This window comes from Mesocricetus auratus, unplaced genomic scaffold (assembly GCF_017639785.1).
Source record: "Mesocricetus auratus isolate SY011 unplaced genomic scaffold, BCM_Maur_2.0 Super-Scaffold_100004, whole genome shotgun sequence".
In the NCBI taxonomy this organism is placed as follows: Eukaryota; Metazoa; Chordata; class Mammalia; order Rodentia; family Cricetidae; genus Mesocricetus; species Mesocricetus auratus.
In genome coordinates, this window is record NW_024429189.1 from 19664279 (window position 1) to 19686778 (window position 22500).

Genomic DNA, 22500 nt, shown 5'->3' on the forward strand with positions numbered 1-22500 from the left:
TTTAGTGTAAGAATGAAACTGATATACTTTTATACATAAAAAATGTATTACTTTCATTATTATTTTTCCTGCTGACATTGTTCTAAAACAACACTCCAACTAGGGCCAGTTTAATTAGTAGTTAATAAAATCAGAAGAGTAAATCTGCAGTGAATCTAGAATTATCAATAGCATTACTAAAAACAACTTGCAATTTAATGTTATAGCTTCTTTAACTATTGCAATGAAGAAAATACAAGCTACCACAGCCAAATGTATGATTTATTTTTGGAAAAAATACACTAAGGTTTTCCCAATAAAGGGGAGAATTAACAATACGAGATCAAACATACCCTGGTTACATGTTGATGACCACATTTTGCAGCACATGCTCAACATGTACTCCAGAATATGAACTAGCATTTGCAATTTTGAAATCTGAGTCACCTCCTGATGTAAATCCATAAATGATGAAGTAAATACCTAGAAACCGGAATCCCAAAGAAGCTGAGTTCCTCAACAGTGTTTACACGGAGCACTCACTCCATTAGAGACAGAGCTACAATCATCACAGGGCATTGCTAGTTTCCACTGAGCTTCCTCATGATATGGCTGTCTGCTGTTGCATTAGTGAAAATACTTCCCACAAACACATGAGTACCCCAGAGACAATGACGGATCACTTTACAGCAGCCAAGGTCATCAACAGAGAATCCTAAATGCCGGTAACGTTCATCTGTTTCAAAAAGTGTGTTGTTTGTATATGGTCCAAAAAACTAGAGGAAATAAGAAATGAAGTGATATTTTTATTAGGAAGGAAGACATTGTAGTAATATTTATATAAATGCAAGCAAGTGCCTATGTGTTTCATATATTTTTAAAAATCCATAAAAGGTAACTAGAGGTCTTCTAGTTTCTATGACACTGTAATTGACTCTGAAGTAGCAAGTATAAATTTTTATCTTAAAATTAAAAAATAACTTTATGGGGCTAGAGAGATGGCTCAGAAGTTAAAAGCATTGACTGCCTTTCCAGAGTCCTGAGTTCAATTCCCAGTAACTAGATGGAAGCTCACAACATTTCAAATGAGATTTGATGCCCTCTCCTGGTGTGCAGTCATAGCTACAGACAGAATACTGTATATGTAATAATTAAATAAATCTTTAAAAAATAATTTTATTACTTCTTGCAATGGAAGTATGTGACATGACTATCGAAAAGCTTCCAAAAAATTACTTCTCTAATTTTTTTGTTTTGTTTTGTTTTCGAGACAGGGTTTCTCTGTATGGTTTTGGAGGTTGTGCTGGAACTCGCTCTGTAAACCAGGCTGGCCTCAAACTCACAGAGATCCACCTGCCTCTGCCTCCCGAGTGCTGGAATTAAAGGTGTGTGCCACCAACGCCTAGCCCCTCTTTTTACAGTTTATATTTTCTTAACTTCAAAATACTTTAGTCTTTAAGAAACTGGACTAGATCACAGTAATTTCTAAGTTTTAGCTTACAAAAATTGTGCCATAAGTTCTCTTAGAATTGTAAAACCAAAGAGGCTTACAGTAATCTTACCTCTTTAGATAATATATTGAGTTGTAAAAAAGTCTAAATGGATGTTTGGTGGTTCTGTTTTTTGCCAATAGGACAGTTATAATTTTATAATAAGAACGGTGTCTACTTTATATAAACTGGCTTTCAAGATGTATTTACTCACTGCCAAACCAGACGATGGGTCAATGAAGTCAGCCCAGTATCCTTCAGCACGAAGAGCATAGCAAATTTCCTTAGCACCATTAATGAACTGCAGAGGAAAAGGTAAAATCAGTGCTGCCCCAGCATCATTCAGATTGGTTTATGTCTCTTAAAATACAATGTCAGTTTAATATCTAGGTTGCCCAAGGCTCTAGGATAAATCACTAGCACTGGAGGTAAAACAAAATAAAACAGCAAAATCTGAATACATGGGTAGGTGAAGCAGAGGAATGAACAGTATACCCACTTTTCACTAAGCACCTGTGTATCTTCTATAAATGATGTGTATGATTGCTAAATACCAAGTACAGATCAGGATTTTGGTCTTAGTATCTTAATTTCTATGATGTATTTGCCGATCGCAACTGTAAGTACTGAAAAGGCAGCAGCAAGTTTAAGTCTAGACTAGACTGATGACAAAAAAACCCCAAAAAACAAAAAACAAAAACCGCACAAATGGATGCCTAAAACCCAAGGGCACAGCTTTAATTCTAGTCACAACAAAGAGATAAAACCAAACTCAATATCCCGTTGAAAGCTATAAAAGTGATTAAAGTATATAAGGCAACTACTTTTCTGCTTGAAAAAGTCATGTTCTTTGAGAAAATAGGAGCAAAATATCTTTATCTCTAGAGACCTTTTATTTAAAGGCATGAAATAGATGCTATTGTTTTTGTGTGTGTTTGTTTGTCTCTGTCAACATAAGCTAGGGTCTTCTGAGAAGAGGAAATCTCAGTTGAGAAAATGTCTTCACCAGATTAGCCTGGAGGCCAGCCTGAAGAGAAGCATTTCCTTGATTAATGATAGATATTGGAGGATTCAGGCCATTAGGGGTAATGCCACCCCTGAAAAGTTGGTCTTGGGTTTTATAAGAAAATAAGCTGAGCAACACTCGGAAAGCAAGTCAGTAAACAGTGCTTCTCTATGGCTTCTGTTTCAGTTCCTGCGTCCGGGTTCCTGCTTTGAATTCTTGCCTTGACTTCCCTCAAAGGTCATCCGTGATCAGGACATATAACCTAAATAATCTCGTGTCCCCACATTGGCTTTGGTGTTAATTGCAGAAACAAAAACTAGGTCAGAGTGGATTCCAAGCCAAGAGATGGTGTCACCGAGTTTATGAGGCAAAGTACAAAGTATGGATCACTGAAACCCAATTTGTGTGCAAGGGGTACTTACTACAAAGAGGCAGACAGACAACAGGATCGGAATAACATATACATCAATTCACCCTGATTGCTTAGCAAAAGCTGAGCTGAGTAAGAAAGAGGCAAGATTCTAACAGGCCTAGAAAATTCTCGAATTGTGAAACTTGCAAAATGCAGAGCTCACATGGATTTCTAGTGCATCAAGAGTGAAGAGACACAGAACTTCTGGCATTCAGCTAACACTGGTTCTAGTGCCCAGGACTTAGAAATGCAGAATATATTTTGTACCAAACACTAGCAAATTATAGTCCTAGAGCAAATCTGGCTCACTGATATAGTCACATCCATTCATTTATTTAATGTCTATGGTTGTTTTAACAGTGTAACACAGAGCTTACAGCTGAGGTAGATTGCCCAAGATGCCCATAATACACAAGTACCCCATCTGTGGATTTATTTTTTATGATTTTGCCAAGCGGTGGTCAACTGCCCTCAAAACATATACTAATCTGAAAATTCTAGAAATAATGAAATACTTTGTAAGTTTTAAATGATAAACCATTCTGAGTAGTGTGATAAAATATCACTACATCTGGCTAGCCAACCCGGGATGTGGATCATAGTTGGTTCAGTGCATCCAGACCAAATGTCTTAATTATCAAATCAACTGTGGAGCTAGCCCAGTAACTAAGCAGACTAACCATTGATTTCCTTAATGATAACGCCACTGTGCAATAACAATGATGCTTGCAATCAGCGCATGCTCCCGTGCACACACACAGACATACACATCCCTTCCTTTAAGCAAAAAAAATTATATATATATAACAATATTTTGAAAAAAAAGAACATATTCATAAAACTTTGTTGACAACAACTGTTACTCTGTAGTATCAATAATTACTATTAATCTTTGAATGTGCTGCTCACATACACTACGCTCTATCATGGGCATATAAATACACTGTAATCAAAGCTATGGTCCTGCTGTTATCATCAGTGGATAAAGATGACTGTGTCTGGGACTTGTTAAAGTTTATAGGAGGCCACTGTGATGTCAGTACTAATGAGGCAGACCAGACCAAGCTGGAATGAATTACCCATGCTACTGCCACTGATTAGTTAGCAATCTAAGGAATCTAAACAGGCCAGTTTTCAAAAACAGCCAGAAGACTGACAGCAACCAATTAGAAGGGGCCTAGTTTACCTGAGCCAGCATGATAATTAAGTCCTCCCTGTTCTAACCTCATAAGGAAAGAAAGAACCAGTTTACTACTTTCTTCAGCTGCTCTATCTATATTGTCAAATCCTTCTGGTCAGCTTTCAAGACCCCTTGATCTGTATTAGAGACCAAGAAAGGCAGTAAGTAAGACGAGGAGATCGTGAAATGTAGCCTGAAGGTGCTTTCCCATTTTGACTCTCAACTTATCATAGTGTGTACTTAGAGCCTAAGTCCAGCCTAACTTGGGAGAACGTTTTATAACACAACCTGAGTACTGCTCACTCACACACAGGCTGCCAACTGATCACACTGTGCTCAATAGGCAGATTTAGAGCTACAGTCATAGTGTTTCTGGATTTCCCGTCTACTTTCTGTCTATAAATGCTGCCTGTGTACACGGCAGGGTGGAGGTCTCTGAACTTACTCTTCTGAGGGCTGTGCCACTTGTAAGTCTCTTTGCTCAGCTAAACTATAAATTTCACTTGTCCCAACTTTTTATTTTTTTCCAGAACTACATTTATTATAATTCATATTCTGACACTTTTAAAAATGAAGTTTAGTGATTCCTATGGAGGCTTAGCACCTAAGCTTTTTTCTCCATATCTACCTGTCAACTGGTGACAAATAATATTAATACTTATTGATGTATTCCATAATCTTTGTAGGTCTTAAAAACAAGTCATTAGATCACTTTCCAATATAATGTAAAAAGTAGTATCTAAAAACTAAAAAGAACAAAACAAAACAATACAATCAAGCATGACAAAGGTCAACTAAAAGAATCTCCTATTACTACAAGCACCAGTAAATTTCCTCTAAGACTTCTATTCATCAAAGGCAAACAGTGACATCTGCTGGAAAACAGAATAGAACACGGAGAATAAGCTACCATTCTCAACACAGTCCAATGTCATAGGAAACTGCACTACATTGGACTCAATATCAAATCAGGTAAGAATCTTGAGATGACCAGAACCCAGCACTACTAATGTGATACATAAGAATGAACTCCGTGGCTGCTCACAAAGTGATGAGAACTGTACATCTATTAAGTCTTAACTATGTAAATAAGATGTCTGTTAGTTATTGCCTACTTAAATTCTCTTACATCTGAAACTATGTCTGTTTTTTAGATAAGGTCTCTCTTACTATGTTTTTCTGGCTGGCCTGACACTCACTATGTAGCCCAGGCTGGCCTCAAACTCCTAGAAAGCTACATGCCTCAGCCTCCTGAGTGCTGGGACCAAAGGCATAGGCTACCACACCCAGCCTGACTGCCATATGCCTTTATTTAATTCCATCTTAATTAGTATATAACACATATGCTCACATCTGTTAAAATACTATGGCACGTATTAGTAACACATTATTACCATAAAATACTGCTGAATATGTATATTATCACAAATACAAAGAACCATCTGGCTAACCCCCAAAAGTAATACAATGTTTAACACTGTTTTACCTAGCCTGAGCTAAGGCACTCAAATGAATCATCCTTAATCTATCATAGAGAATAATACTCTTTCTTGTCTTATAGACAAATTCATATAATCCAATGTCAGGTTTAAGGTATTATCATATAGTTTTAAATTATTAAATACATATGTATAAAAGTAGTTATCTAAAATTTTTATCTGATCGATAAACAAGAATGCTAAGATAGAATGTAAGCTAGGGTCACAGTATATGCATTAAGATAAGTTCTAGGGTAGGCACATCATCAACATGTGCCAAAATTTAAAATGATAGTAATTCAGCCATCTTCAATCTAGGTGTCTATGGAGATTAGTGTTCATAAATATGTGTAACAATGATTTTCACAGCTGTGTGTCAGAATTAGCAAAGTTGGATTTCCAACCTATAAATCACAAAAGAAATTTTAAAATAACTTAAAATTTTGAGTTTACTCATAATATAATGCAGATGTTATAAGAAATAAAATATATCTACATATACTGGCATAGAGAAGTATGAAAACTTATCTTTAGTTTTAAGCTAAGGACAAAAAAAAGATGCACACTGCATTGTATCTTGTCATATTGTTTAGTGCTACTCTTTACTCCTTAGATATGAATGAGCTGATTTTCATTATTTACTTGATATGCTATAGAGGGTGTGCGGGAAATGTAAGAGAGGGACAGAGTAATATATTTTAGAAAAAACAGAAATGTAGAAGAATTCAGGAAAGGAATAAGTGGAACTAAAATTTTCAAGAATACCAAGAAAAGTAGCACTTAAAAAGCTTTATTTACTTATTTTATGTATATGGCTACTTTGCCTGTATGTGTGTGTGCGTGGACCACATACATGGCAGGTGCTCACAGAAACCATAAGAGGGCAATGGATTATTTCCTGGAACTACAGTTACAAATAGTTGTGAGCCACTGTGTGTCCTCTGGAAGAAAAAAAGCAAGTGCTCTTGACTGCTGTAGCCACCGAAAGTAGCCTCCCCCCCCTTTGAAAAGGGTGCCATTTCTTCAGTGCTTGAAATATTTCACAAAACAAGTACAGGTCAGAAAAGACAATTTTATGATAGTAGTTGCACTGCTTAAGGCACTAGTGATAACTCAAGAGTCACCAATATGAGCTGGTGTTGAGTTAAGGGAAAGAAATTAGACTTCGTCTCGGGGTAGCTGAACAGGAAGTGAGCCTGGATTTGAATTCTCTACTTGTCTCCCTGTAGCTTATGGTTTCTGGCTTATTTATAATCTGTCTGCTCAATAAACCTGAACCTGTGCCTGCCTGAGTGTTGACTTGTCTGTCCCCATGTCTGTGTCCATCACAAAAGTGTTTGCTGTGTATTTACTTAACAGCACAGAGAAGCACCACACAGGGAAGAAGAAGCAGGGATACTTTACAGAAATCTTTAACAGTTTTACAAGGGATTAAGTCACTGACTCCAATGGCCCCAGAAGAGCAAACATTCACTTAATAATATCTGTGTGCTGTTTTCATCATTTATGGCAGATACTTATTGGATAAGGTTGCTTCCAACCTGCTGGCTGCTTTCAGAAAATGTACAGAAGACAAACATACACATATTCATTATTCTGGGTCATGGGCATGAAAGAGTACACAGCATAAGACTGCAACTATGCAATAGTTTAAGCTGTAAAAGTTGATTGATTACATGGCAAGTAAGATTGTTGTTACATTGCTCTATTAAGGGCAGGTTAAAAAACCAGACTGACTATACAATAGAATAATAGTCTAAGTCTAAAGCAACCTCAATGTGTATTATTAACTCAGCTGTGAAGTCCAGCAAAGTTTCAATCTCTTTGAGTGTAAGAGGGATTTTCAAAATAATGTGTTACCACAATTGGTATGATGGCATTTAAATAAGACAGCAAGTTATTAGGAAACTGGAAGACTTACCTTCTCCAAGAGCATCTCTCTTTCAAGTTCTACCTCTTCACTCCAAGCAGTCATGTCATTTTCAGTTTTCTGTGTTACAGTCAGAATCATTAGTTTGTTATTAACCACTTCTGGAAAAAGCGTCTCAAAATCTAAAAATAAGAACATAAATCCCAAGAAGAAAACAATTAGCTTTACACAAAGTTCATAAAAATAAGTTCCTCAGGAAGATGAAAATTCAGTTCAATTACTGTGCTAGTAAGGCAGTTTTACAAGTGAACACTGATACTGTAAAGAGTAAAACTCTGAAGATTAAGCTACTTTACAGTTTTGTTATTAATATTATTTTCAAATAAATTTATCATTAAGCGTTTTCTGTCAAATTACAGATGATAAGCTGGTCAAAGTGCAGAGGGTAGGTGACTGTGGAGCACACAGGCACAAACATGACATCTCTATCGCACCAGCTCTCTGAATTCAGGAAGGACTGGAGTGAAACAGTGTCTTCTGTACATGACAGGACTTTCTGTACTCAGGAACTCATAGCAGCTGTGCAAAAGACCTGCACAAGGTGAAGACAATTAACATTCTAGCATGAAGCAGAGACAGGCTCCCAAATCCTCAATCCTAACCAAGGAGCTATGGAACAGCTGGTGGTCTCTGGGGGAGGGAGAATCAGTTTTCTTTAAGGGTATGGTGCCCAGTAGGTTAACCATGCTCTTGTGAGAGGTCCCCACCCAGATGTACATGGGCATCACCAAATGAACTCCATAGTTTATTTTTTAAAAGAGAAAGATATGGAGGTGGGGTGGGAACATTTCAGGGAGGTGGTGGTAGATCCTCCAGAAGGGAGAGGAATGGAGATGAATATAACCAAAACTCATTGCTTAAAATTCTTAGATTCTCCTTTACATGCTATATATAAGCTTATAAAAAATTAGTTACAATAGCCTCACAAGGGTAGAAATATGGAGTTTAAGTTAAATCCTATCATTCTGATGTAACTGAAATGAGTTCAGACATCAGAGGACAAGCAATCATTTCCAAGCAGACGTTAAATTTCAACACACAGACCCTGACAAGTACTAGGAGTCCATCACTAAGCATGTGAAGACATTAAAACATTATCTAATACACATTTTGGGTTTCAGTGCAGAAAGTATGATACCTCTTTGTAGCAGTTCTGGACATGTCTGGATTACACACTCAACTCTGGCACTTTCAAAGTAAGCTTCTGCACTGTTAATTTCTTGTTCAATAGGTGCATCGCTACTCTGTGGGAACAAGGATGAAAGGAAAAACTTGAGCTCAAATATCATGCCACAGTTGTTAAGGATTTAAACTGGAAAAATTTTAAAAATGATTCTATTGGGAATTAAGGTAATGCTTTCACAATAAAATGAGTATAAATTCTGAAAGTTCTAAAGAAATACTTAAGAAAATGTAAGACAAATGTATAAATATACTGGCATTCTAAAATTTGATAGGAAAAGGTTGAAATAACACAACAAAAATTTTACAAAGTTACCCCTTTTGTGCGATTTAATGTGATACTGAATTATTGTAAAATTGGTATGATGTTAGTTTAAAAAAAACCAAACATGGTCAAATAATATGTCTTTGGTTACAGGAAGGGCTTAGGGATAGCTACCCAGTTGGAAGTCAGCCATGGCTTGCAATATATTAGGCTCTTTGAGAGGGGTAGACAGTATAAAATAAAGTTGTTTTAAACACCCAGCTTTTACTCTCAACTATACCACATCTAGCAGAAGAAAAGCAGTACTTATAAAAACTGTAATTCAACACAAAATTGCTACAAAATCAGAAGAAAGCTTTTGGGGATGGAGTTTGGGAGGAAACAGCTAGCAGGGATCAGGAAAAGCTACAAGAGCAGTAACAGATGTGGGTGTTTAGAGGTAGAACACAGGCTGGGAATTCAGGAGGAAAAGGATGCAACAAGTACAGGAAGACGACAAAAGCATGCAACTCCATCACTGTTACTATTTTCACTTTTTCTATAAAGAAACAAAGGCTCAGAAAGGCTCTCAAAGTCACAAGCTAGTTGCTCTATTCAACACCCAAACCCAGATTATTGTTCTCTAGTCCATTATGTTATATATAATGTCCCTACAAATACAGGTAAGTGAAACAGTTCTTGAAGCCTGACAGAGTTGAGAGGACAATAACTTAGGAACAAATTCACAGATTGGAGAAATGTGATTTTGAAATTATTTTTGGGAACATGCTGGTAAAGGGAGGCAAGTATGGTCCTATAATTTTTATCTAAAGACAGAGGAAAGTTAGCTACACTATTCATATGACTGATTATACAGTAATAAGGACAAACTTTGCAGGGATAAATAACCACTTCAGTATTAAACACAAAATCTGGGACCTAGCAGATATACAAATAAAGACACCTAGTGGCAAATGTCAGAGATACTACTGATCTAGGAATCAGTGACTAAAGAAGAACTTAAACGGGAAAATTAACAACAGAATTTGTGGGAAGAATCAAGTATTTGGTATGGAAAGGAAGAACAATGAGAAGAATGAGCAAAACTCATCTAATATAAAAAGAGCTAGGAAGTCAATGACGTCCCAATGTCCTGCCATTCAATACAACTCATATTTTGAGACTGGTGTACCAAATCATATAGCTTTGCTTTAAAATATGTAACAATAGGGCCTACCAAGATAGCTGAATGGTTAAGATGTTAAATTCATTCAGCAGAGCATTCATGACTGCTCTTACAGAAAATCTGAGTTCAGTTCCTAACATCTACTTCAAGCAGCTCCCAAGTACCTATAACTCCAACTCCAGAAGATCTGATGTCTCTGGCCTACATGGATATCCATACTCATGTGCATGTACACCACACCCAGACACACATGCCACATAATTAAAAAAATTAAATCTTTAAAAGCAAACAAAAAGTCAACACTATCACAAGAACTTAATCAAATAAAAAAACTCTATTTAACGCTATATAGCAATGCCACATCTTAGGAGTATGGCCCAAACTCAGATGCATATAGCCTTCTATTTCCAAGAATAATGGTGCAACTTCAGTTTAAATAATTATAACACAGGAGCAAACATGAGGATCTGAGTTTGGATTCCCAGCACCTACCTAAAAAGCTAGGCATGAAGGCACACACATCTGTATCCTAGTGTTGGGAGCTTTGCTGGCCAGCCTTGCCAAAATAGGAAGCTTTGATCCAGTGATAGACCCTGCCTCAAAAATAAGGTAGAGACTCAACTAAGGAAGGCATCCTTCTATCAATTTTGGTCTTCACTCTTGAGCAAGCATACCTGCACAACCTTTGAATGTATGTACACATGTACACACAAGCATACCATATAAACACACACAAAAAAGAAAAATATATAAAAACCTTCCTCTAATCCCTTAGAAATTCTTTTTTCTTTTCCCCCCTCCATAAAATCAACATTTCTACTGTTTTGCTTTTAGTTACCTGTGCCTGAACAACTTTAGAGATCTCAGAAATTTCTTAAGCTTTTAAAGAGGCAGAGAAATATAAAGTTAGTGGGAACTAAGTCTATCAACAAATTATAATTGCCCCAGGTGGCCTGGAATTCACAATGTAAGTCAGGAGGGCCCTGAACCTAGGGGGTCTTCCTCCTCTTACTGGTTAAGTGATGGGATTACAGGCAAATATGATATCATGACTGGCCCATAACTAGTATTTTTAGAAGTAAAAACCAAGAAACCTTAATTCCCAGCAATACAGAAAATAATTCAGCAGTCAGATTTAGAATAAGTAGTTACCAAAAATGTATTTTTGAAGAACTATTTAATAGAGACTATAATTTAAACATGTAAATTGGATGGTGTCAGTTTATTTTTTTAAAGCTGCTTATGCTGCTTCTGTATTTACTGACTTTTTTTTACCTTTTCAATAAAATGTACTCAGTAATTGAGAAGTAACACAGTATTAATAAGAGCAACAATATTAAGAACCAACCTGAAACTCATTCACATACTGTGCCATCACAAACTCATGTCTTTCGGTTGAAAGAGGCTCTGCTAGAACATCAGGCAAAGTTTTATGGGCCAGGCTTTTCTTCTGTGAGGCAGTCCCATTGAGGTGACAATCGAAGCCCATATTCCCAGGAAGCTGGAACCTCTGATCCTGAGGTCCAAATGGCCCCATAGTTTCATCAGGCCACACTGTTCGGGAGCCTGAAGAGAATAAAATGGCTATACATAGTTAGTCTTATGTGATATAAATGGGAAGTTAGTTGTTAACAACAACAAAAACAAAAACTAGGGAAGCTGTAGGGCTTTGAATGCCCTGGTAAACTTAAATTGTAGTAAAGTTTTTGAAGGAACAAAAATTCCATGTGTTATACCTTTAGGACACAATAGTTTAAGCTAAGAGCCTTTGGTGTTTTGGCATGCACTATATGTTGTCAAGTATGGAATGTGGAACTTCTCAAACCTTTCTAACTACCACCCAACCTCTTTAAATAGCCTTGGACAATGACTCATAATTTGGAAAGTGTTGCTGAGAGAAATAGTAAAGAATATTTATCAAGAAAATAATATAATTAAAATACCTTAGAATGATCAGTATGATAGTGATACAAATAACAGATAAAAAGAAGCCCTGTAGATTCCAGGTAAATTATTCAATAAATACATAATAAACATACAAAGTGCTTGTTAAGAGATTTAGTAAAGAACTGTAAGTAGCAAAATAACCCACAGGATCAGGAGAGCTGGTAGAGGGAAGACAGTGTTAGAGGACAGAAAGAAACTGAAGTTCACAGAATCAGTTTTAGGACTGGTGAGATGGTGCAGAGACTGAGAGTGCCCACTGCTCCTAAGAGGAGCTCAAGCATAGCTGCCCACCACTGCCTGTAACGCTAGTTCCAGGGATTGAACTATTCCGGCCTCTGCGGGTACCTGCACTCACATGCCACACATACACATATCTAATACAAGTAAATTCTTAAAGAAAAAAAAAACTAGACATTTCGGAATCAAGTGTAGATAGTACTACATTTCCAATGGCTCATTTAGCATTTGTTAGCTTTGTGACAGTAAGAAAATAACATGTGCTGAATACTGAATTTTCACATTTTCTTTGGGTAGTAACAGGCTATACAGTAATCTCTCGTAGTCAGGCAGTGAGTTTTAGTTCTTAGTCATGTGACACTTAGGAATAGGCAATACACAGTATACTATATTGCCAAACTATGAAGTTTGGAAGATTCTTTAAAAAAAAGAAAAAGCATATTTGATATACTGAAATTTTTCATTTATTTTACATACCGATTGAAGTTTCTCCTACCTCTTCTCCTCCCATTCCATCCCCATTTTAACTTATATTATCTTCAATTACAAGTCTTTCCTGGGATATATTCTTACAAAGACCATTGTTTTAGTTTTTGTAATATTTTAACTTTCTGATATATCTAGGTAGAATGTTATTTTATTTTCAATGGAACAAACAAAAGTTTAAAATATAAACAAATGTATTTTTCCAAGAAAAACTACTAGAAAAGCCACAAAAGGTTTTAACTATAATAAGAGCAGTAAGTCTCTTACTTACATATATCAGGGGGTGCAGTGGTCACATGAGACTCATCAGAACCTGAAGACCCTGCAGTTGAAAAGGCTTTTGGATTGATAACTCTTTTCACTAAAGAACAGAATCCTGGGAGATAGGAAACCAGTCTGGCCCTGTTACAAAGCACCTAATAACAATAAAAATGAACAGATTTGGAGACAAATAATACATTTATTTGTGTTTCATCTTTGCATGTGTATGATACAAATTATGCAACCTTTTGTATTTTAAATTCAAACAAACAAACAAACAAACAAAAAACCTCTTGACCCTCAGCTTCCCCTTGGCTTGTGTCTGGCCCTACAGGTGTTTGCTTATATATACTCAGAGGCTAGAGAACACCAAGAGTCCTGTTCTATCTCTCACCATCTTATTACATTGAGACAGTCTCTCACTGAGCCTAGAGCTACTGTGGTGGTCATCAAGTCCCAATGATCTTCTTGTCTCTACCTTCCCAATAGTGCTAGTGTCACAAGCATGTGCAGCCATGCCTGGATTTTATGTGAGTGCAAACTCAAATTTAGGCTGTCATGTTTATACAGTAAGCTAATTCATCTCACTGTGTTGTATCTTTTAAAAATAACACATACTACTTCACTGTCTCTGTGGAATATCTTCTATGCAACAAACAATAGTGTATATACAACTTAAAAAACAAAACAAAAACCTACTATAAGAGTTGTCAGAACCAAAGTGGGGGCCAAGTACGCCAAACCCTAATAATGAAGCCATCCTGATCAGTAAGGAGGTCTTCAAGAATATTTATCTGATAAATGAACTGTCACAGAAAGACTATCCAAACCATAACCTTGCACAAAGGCCAATGTAGAAACAACACAAATCAAACATTTCTCAGAGGATGCCTAACCAGTAACTGCCTGTTCATCTTTGGACTGATGCTACCTGGTGTTAACCCTCAGCGCCAAGAATAAGCCAACAAATTATGCAACCTTTCGTATTTTAAATTAGAAAACCCTTGACCCTTGGCTTCCCCCGGTTGCCTATGGCCCTACTTGGCTTGCCAGGATTCCTGTAATCACTCTCTCACTCCCAAATAACTGTTCTTCAGATTCACCTTAGACCACAACACAAACATCTGAACAAACAATACATTGCTTTGGGATAAAAGTGCATGTTTTTTCCAATAACGGTCAAAAGTTGAATCTGTAAATGCTGCCTTATTTAACAAATACTGAAAATGTAAAGCAACTAGTAAAAGTCTACTGTCCTTAAACCAGACTTCAGAACTCATCCTTGGACCCTAATGATGGATTCCTTTCCAACCCTTTTCTTCTTTAACTGCTGCAGACTGTGCTAATACTTCTCATTTGAAGTCAGTATTCACTTTCCTTAACTTCACGTATCTTTGTGGTGTATTTCCTGATCTTATGTTTATTTCTCTGAGTTTAAAATGGATGAATATGTAACTATGGGAGCATGGACAGACTTTTAGCAGAATCCTTAGGTTAGAACAGTTTCAAGAAGAAGTTGCAAAATCATTTCCCAATACAGCTAATTGTTGGGAAATAAAGTTTTATTGTAACACAGGCACAGTCATTTACTTATGTATTGCATGACTGCTTTCACACTGCAAGGTCAGCATTAGCCTATGGCCCACAGCTTAAAAGATTTGATTGCTGGCTATTTACATTTAAAAAATACCAACATCACCTGGCCTGGATTATCAGGAATGAGTTACCATACTTAGTCATGAGCATCGTCTGTATTTCAGAGCTTAGACAAACTGAAGGTTTTTCACGAGAAAGGAGAGGTTTACAGTTAGTTACAGCCATTCGTGGCTGACCTAGCCCATTTGAGTACAGACTGTTGCTGCAGTACCTTCTGACTTCACAGGAAAGCAGATGTGTGCGTTCATGGAGAATCGAGACTTGGGAAATTTTATTAGAACTTTATTACTTTCAGGAACAGAAAGGGATGAAGTAGGTATATGCAGAAGAGTGGCAAGTTTAGAGGCTAAATTATGGGCATTTTTATAATTCTGGATGTTAAGTAAACTGTCAATGACTAATTCACTATTAACATCTGCTCAGAATTTACAACACATATAAACCAACGCAAAACCCTTATGGTTGACACCTGGATAGTAGAATTTAAACTTATTTAATATAAGCTTCATTCTAACAAAGAACTTTTTTCTTCCAACAAATTCATCCTGCTGACTTCATTTAAAACAAAGTCAGTGCAAACATTAGCATTCTATTTCTATTCCAACTACTTCCCTCCTATGAGCGTGCCATAGGTCTCTTTCGTAACCTTCAGGGCAGGTTATGGCTTGCTAAAATATTCACCTTAAAACTTCACTCACACTGGTAGTCTGCTCTTAAGACTTGTCTCTACAGTCACACTCGCAGTAAAAGAAATGCCACCTCATTAATGTTTCTACAGCTCTGGTTAAACTACAACGCCAATGACATTAAATTACTGAGCGCTGCGCTTGAGATTCCCTGACTTTCCACTATCCCCCAATCCAGCTTCACCTCCTACATACGCCCCTTGCACATCTCCTAATATTTAAAAGGCACAGGGAACTTTCTGTATCTAATGCCTGACCTTCCAATTCAAACCTCTGATGATCTAAGTTCACTCATCTCTCAAATATAAGTTTACTCAAGGTAAACATTTTCCCCACTAAGTGAGCCCAAACTCCCATTTTCTCTTATGCACAAATCTCTCACTATACCTTCTCCAAGCTTTCAAAAAATTATCATGTGCTACTTAACAAAATTCTGACTGTGTATGCGCGCGCAAACGTTTGCCTGCATGTATGTATGTGTACCGTATGTGCCCGGGGTCTGATGAGGCTAGAAAAAGACACTGAATTCCCAAGGACTGGAGTCACAGAGGGTTGTGACCTGTCTTGTGTCTGGGTTCTCTGCAAGAGCATCCTGTGTTCCTAACAGCTAAGCCCTCTTTCCAGCCCCCATCATAGACTACTTGTAATAAAACTCTTCCTATTTTTTTTTTGTGCCCTTTATCTATGAACTATCTAATGTACGGTGTACCTGGGCACCGACACTCAAGTCTGTGAGTGTGACTAAGAACTTCTGCTCTAGTAGAAGCTGGATGGTCACTTCCTATGCTGGTAACTTCAAAACTTCAGGTTAGCCAAAGGTGGTTTTTGTCGTTGTTTTCGTTTTGAATAAAGGGCTTGAGACGTATTCTAAATATTTACTAAAATGACTTTTGGAATTGCTGGGAGGATGTTTGCACTGAATTTTGTCTTATAAAATATGAAATCGGGGAAACAAACGCACGAGAATTTAACAGAAGGCTTGCGTCCAATCATACAAAGCAATTCATTTCGCACCCTCTGCTCCCCGACAGGGCTGACACATTAAGGCGAACATTATGCCAACGTCATCATAAAGTCGTCCCTCCATTTCCTAACAAGTCTCCAGACACATCTGTTCTAATGGTGACTTACATGAGCCATTTCTAGTGAAGACGGACGCAAATTCCTCCCTTTTGCAAAGAATCCCTGGGAAAGAGCAAAACAGAACAGGCTAGCGACACACCAGGCTGTCCCGAGGCAGTGTCAGCGTGTCCCTCCCCATCGCCAGGGCCCCGGCCCCGCGTCCCCGGGAACCGGTGTGGCCACCGAGGCGCAGGCCGAGCCAAGCCCAACTGGTCTGAGCCCCGAGCGGGGGAGCAAGCGGAAAAGCGCAGGGCAGAGGTGGGGCGCGGGGGCGATACCGACAGCAGGGTCCCGGTCCCCCCTGGATGTGCACCGGAGACCGCAGGCGGGAACCATCCGTACCAGCCACCGCGGGGGGACTCCGCGCCCAGGCCCTCGTCCGTCCACCGCCAAAATGGCGACTGCCACGGTCCCCGCAGCGCCGCGGTTGACGCCCAGGCCTGAGTAGTTGCCTCCGAGCGCATCGATGCGGTCTGTCGATCTTCGAGTAGATGATGCTCTCAGGGTTAAGGGTGAGCTGGTCTTCTATTGGATTAATTGGTGGGGGAATCGAGGCGGGGTGGGGACGCGTTGGGAAGATTTAAAGAGCTCAGTACAAGTGTTTGTTGGATCTTTGCTTCATTGACTCATCGGTACCTTTGACAGATTTTTGTTTTTGATTTTTTTATATTAAAAATTATTTAAAGCGCATGAGTGTTTTGTCTGCATATATATATATATATATATATATATATATATATATATATATATATATATATATATGGTGCTGGTTCACTGGGACAGAAGTTAACAGATGGCTATGAGCTGCCATTTCGGTAGTTGAACCTGGGTCCTCTGCAAGATAAGCTTGTGCTCCTATGTCTTGAGCCACTGTCCAGCTCCCATGACAGATTCTTTATCCTCACCCAAGACTTTCCTACAGCTTTCCGAAGATTCAACCTTCTGTTGTTCGCATGATTGCTATTTTCAAGAACTACAGTTTTGAGTACGAGGACAGCTGTTTGTTTTGTTTTGTTTTTTGGTCCCAGTTTTTCGATGGTGTCAAACTCTTAATAGGCTTAGTAAACATTTATATATTACCCACCAATAACATATAGCTTATCTAATATGTTTAAAAATAAAAGCTCATAGATAAATCTGAAGTATTGACTGAAGTAAGAGTGTCTGGGTTAATGCTATAGAAAGTACTTGTTACTCTATTACACACTGCTTCTCCACTGTGAAGTTACTCTTTTCAATGTTCAAGGGGAAGAAAGGCCCGAAACTGTAGGTGTGGTCAGTTTACATCTTTGAAGGCAGAGTGTCTTCATTACTATCTGGAGTTCTCATGGAAGAATTGTCTGCTTCCATTTGCTGATGAACTCAGTTATTTATATTAACATGGACTCATATTAACATAAAATTACTTTTTAATTTTGTTTTTCATATTGACCAATTTTGATTTCCTATGGTTGGCACCTATGCTTTTTGACATAATCCTCTTCATATGTTTGTTTGTCATTATTTCTTGAGATTGTTTAAAAATTTCTGGCACTAATAGATATCCAGAATCTTCTTATATAACCCCTGCCTAATCTATCAGAGTCCTAGAATCAACCATTTCACTAAGAAGACATAGTCATCTATGTTAACCAATGTGAGAGACTGGCCTTCCACATTTGCTATCCATTCACTTAACTTCAATTCTAGTTCACATGTACAGCGAGTTCAGAACAGTTAAACTACATTCAGTGTATATGGATAGTGGGTTTGTATGGTCAGCTAAGTCTGTGGGAGTCACATTCGCCAACTGTGAGCAATGCTTTTATTTAGTTCTGTTGTCTTTAATCTTTTACGCTACATGTATTTCTAAAGTTACTCTGTTCAACAAGTTCTCTGAAAAAGATGTTGTTTCATGAATTTTCAGTACTGTGAATTGTCTTTCTCTTCTTCCTCCTTTTTCTTGTTTTTCTTATTTCAAAGCATGTTTTTATTTCATCCCCATATTCTTTGAGCTCCTGAGACTTGTTTAAATATTTTTGTTGTTTGTGCTTTTGACAATATGTGTACAGTGTCATGCATACATTCTTAAAATGTCAGATGGGATAGTTTTGCTATTAAAATACCCTTTGCTTTATCTATTAAACTCTTTTATGACCCCAATAAACTAATACCCATCATCTGTTTGCCAATTGTATGGTTTTTATTTTTATAGAATACCAGAGATTGATTCTCAAAATTTGTCACAATTGTTACAATTATTTCTTTCAGTCAGCACCCTTTATTTATGTGTGCCTTGATAGCCAATTCCTGTTCCCTTTTTCAATGCCTGAATAGTATTGTAATGTGTGAGTATTTGACTGTTCCTAGTTTTTAACTTTTCCTATATTAAAAGGTCTTGTGGTTTTCATCTGATTTTTGATGGCTATGAATAAAGCTTTTCATAAGAGTTGTATGCAATTTTTTCATAGACACAGTTTCAAATTAGTTGGTTAACACGTGGTGTAATAATTTCTCAAAATTATATTTTTAGAAGGCATTTGAAAGTTGTTCTGTTAGATAAGTTGAGTCTTTTCCAGGCAAGCATATTAAAATTTATTTAATAACTCATCTTATGTGTTAACAACATGTAGTTTTCATCCATGTCCAGTTACTAAAATAAGTAGTGTTTAAATTAATGAGCATTACAAACTTGTGACATCTGACACCTTTGCAACCATTCAGATAAAATTCAATCCCAGGAAAAAGAGAACGTGTTAGCTGAAGTTTTCTAGGAATGGGAAGTCCATGGCCTTCCTACGGAACAGCATCTAATGTGTTGAAAAATCTACACCCTATGGTGAAATCGTCTCCTCTGCTGCTTCCCTGGGTTTCCTGTCTTCTATAGGGAGATAGAGCAAGTCAATCCTAGGATGAAAAAAACAATTTTTATCATACCAAATTGTCTTTATTATTGTTGCTTTTTTCTTTCTCTTAGTCTTTTCTCCCCATTTACTTTCTCCTCCTCTACTCCCCCATTTCTGTCTTCCTCTCTTCCTTCTTTTCTTCCTTCCGTCTTTCTTGTGTATAAAGTCTCACTGTGTTGCTCAGGCTGGCTTTGAGCTGTACATCCTTCAGCCTTAGTCTCCCAGTAATGGTATCATTGTTTTTGAGGCAAGATAGAAATACAGGAAAAGTATGTGACCATGAGAAGAAAAGGAACCTTGCATCCTGGAATTTGATCAAAACTTTTTGCCAGCTGAAAAGCAAGCATTCCAGCATAAATTAACAGCATTTTCTATGAAGGTTATCAACATAGAGAAAGCACTACTTTTACATATGAATATTTAAGTTAACATTAGTAACAGCCCAAGTTTAAGGCCTGAATGTATTTGACCTTGGGTAAGGCCTCATTTCTTGCAGTGTTTTTCTGTGTCTGTGTGTGTGTGGGGTGCTCTCAAACAAGACTATTATCTTTGTAGTTAGATGTCTTATCTTCATGCATCTGTGTGATCTAAATTCATCTTCAGCAACCTTCTAACTCACAAGAGTGCTACATGTGACTGCAGTTAAGATAGTGAAGAGTGACTCTTCTCTGAGAAGCTCATATCCCTGCTCTGGGGTGTGCCTTTCTTTTTGAATGTCTCCCTTTTTTCCTAACCCTCATGCTCCAAGTCTATATTAAAATGTCTTTATGAGACTTCAACTCTGCTTCATACTGTCTAGTCCTTAAATTCTATTCTGCATGTAAGCCACAGATCCTGGTTTAACTCAAGGACCTTCAAGAATTAGGGGAACTCCTCCGAAGGCGATACAGTAGAGCTGTGCCTTTTGTCTTGGTTCTACTCATTGTTGACAGTATAAACCACTGTTTCTTGGAGTAGCTGCTTTTTAATACTGAAAATTTATGACTGCCAATTACTACAGTCATCAGACTTAAGCTGAGATTTGCAGTTGAAGGAAAACTGCTTTTTCAGAGAGGAAGTAAAAGCAAAAGAACCAAAGCAGAAAGGGGGGACTGTCTTTCTCTTTTAGGACCTATTTGCCTAGTCCAACTCTAGATGCCAGGTTCCTCAGAGAAAGAAAACACAGAACACAGAATATCCAGGGAAGCTGGTGATTTCAAACTTTTATGTTACAAGCAATAATTTGCAGTGAAAGTCTAGATTTGAGGAGGGAATTCTAGACTACTTTAAAATTTTTAAATTCCCCAAGACTTTCCAGAATGATTCCCTTAGCCAAAACTACTGGTCATCCTTCTGAAACTAAAACGCTTATGTAAGGCAAAGGACACAGTCAAAAAGACAAAAAGGCAGGCCACAGAATGGGAAAAGATATTCACTAACCCTACATCTGACAGAGGGCTAATCTCCAAAATTTACAAAGAACTCAAGAAACAAGTCTCCAAAACACCAAAGGATCCACTTGAAAGGTGGGGTACAGAGCTAAATAGAGAATTCTCAGTAGAGGAGGCTAAAATGGCCAAGAGACACTTAAGAAAGTGCTCAACATCCTTAGCCATCAGGGAAATGCAAATCAAAACAACTCTGAGATACCATCTTACTCCTGTCAGAATGGCTAGAATCAAAAATACCGAAGACAATTTATGCTGGAGAGGATGTGGAGAGAGAGGAACACTTCTCCACTGCTGGTGGGAGTGCCGACTCATACAGCCTCTTTGGAAATCAGTATGGAGATTCCTCAGGAAAATGGGAATTAATCTACCACTAGACCCAGCAATTCCACTCTTAGGCATTTATCCAAATGAGGCAGGTTCATACAACAAGGGCATCTGCTCCACTATGTTCATAGCAGCATTGTTTGTAATAGCCAGAACCTGGAAGCAACCTAGATGCCCCTCAACTGAAGAGTGGATAGAGAAAATGCGGTACATTTACACAATGGAGTATTACTCAGCAGAAAAAAACAATGGAATCTTGAAATTCGCAGGGAAATGGATAGCACTGGAAGAAACCATCCTGAGTGAGGTAACCCAGTCGCAAAAAGACAAACATGGTATGTACTCACTCATATATGGATTTTAGACATGGATCAGGATAGTGCCAGTCTGCACTTCCACAGATAGAGAGTCTGGGAAACAGGAAACAACCTAAAAGATATGCATGCATGCATAGTACCCAAGAGAAGAGGATGGAGACAAGATCCTCTGAATGGATGGGGAACACGGCGAGGGGTGGGGGGGGAGTGGGACCTGGGAAGAAGAGAGGGGGTGAAGAGGAAGGGAGTTGGTCATGGGGGAACAGGGGGTTGAGGGGGTGGGGGTAGAATAGGGGGAAGAGGGAATCATAGGTTCGAAGACAGATCAGGCACCAGAGTGACCTCGAGTGATCTAAAGGGATAACACCAATTGGCAAGCTAAGCAATAGTGGAGGGACCACCTCGAATGCCCATCCCTGATAATGAACTTGATGTCTATAACCATCCGGGAGCCTTCATCCTGTGACTGATGGAAGCAGAGGCAAACACACAATTAATCACTGAACTGAACCCAAGGAACCCAGTGACAGAGAGAGAGGAGTGATAAGCAAATTGGCAAAGAATGTGCTGGCAAAACCAGCAGAGACAGCTGAACTGAAAAGGGGAGAGCTCTTGGACCCCAGACCGACAGTGGGGAGGCCAGCATGGGACTGATCTGGACCCCCCCCAAATGTGAGTGTCAGTGAGAAGGCCTGGGCAACCTATGGGGCCCTGAGCTGTGGATCAGTGTCTATCCCTGGTATACAAACTGTCTTCGTGTGCCTATAGCACAAAGAGAGATGCTCTCTCAGCCTGGACTCTTAGGGGAGTGCCTGGACCCTACCAAGAGTAAAATGACAGACTCTAGATATCCCCTATGGGGAAGGATTTGGCAATAGGGTGGGAGGGAGGGGGGGGAAGGGGAGTGCGGGAGGAGGGGAGGGAGAAGGAACTGGGATTGACATGTAAAACAAGCTATTTAAAATTAAAATAAAAATGATAAAAAAAAACTACTGGTCATTTTCTAGGAAGACAAGTTACCATGGTTGTTCAGATACTCACTGATAGCACACAGATAGGTTG

The 22500-nt window shown here is 38.3% G+C and overlaps 1 protein-coding gene across 4 annotated transcripts; it reads right to left on the minus strand.

Moving 5' to 3' along the window:
* Positions 1-240: 240 nt before the first annotated feature.
* Mmadhc (metabolism of cobalamin associated D) lies at positions 241-16948 on the minus strand. Of its 4 annotated transcripts, none has more exons than XM_040745332.1 (8): positions 16825-16948; positions 16492-16545; positions 13029-13173; positions 11436-11671; positions 8614-8719; positions 7467-7597; positions 1684-1770; positions 241-755 (listed from the first exon to the last, which is right to left on the minus strand). In XM_040745332.1, exons 2-8 carry the CDS (start codon positions 16498-16500, stop codon positions 561-563), a joined length of 909 nt encoding a protein of 302 aa, XP_040601266.1. In that variant the 5' UTR covers positions 16501-16545; positions 16825-16948; the 3' UTR covers positions 241-560. The 4 variants fall into 4 exon arrangements, with proteins under 4 accessions (XP_040601266.1, XP_012968062.2, XP_040601265.1 ...); XM_013112608.3 differs by having other exon boundaries at positions 11436-11653; positions 16761-16895; XM_040745331.1 differs by having other exon boundaries at positions 16761-16895.
* Between the last annotated feature and the right edge of the window lie 5552 nt (positions 16949-22500).

Bases quoted from the DNA above. Each gene is read 5' to 3' on its own strand.
- Mmadhc (XM_040745332.1), bottom strand. The intron at 7,598-8,613 runs GTATCATACTTT...TCTTATTTTTAG, and splicing joins TCCAGAACTGCTACAAAGAG to ATTTTGAGACGCTTTTTCCA. The intron at 756-1,683 runs GTGAGTAAATAC...TATTTCCTCTAG, and splicing joins ACCCATCGTCTGGTTTGGCA to TTTTTTGGACCATATACAAA.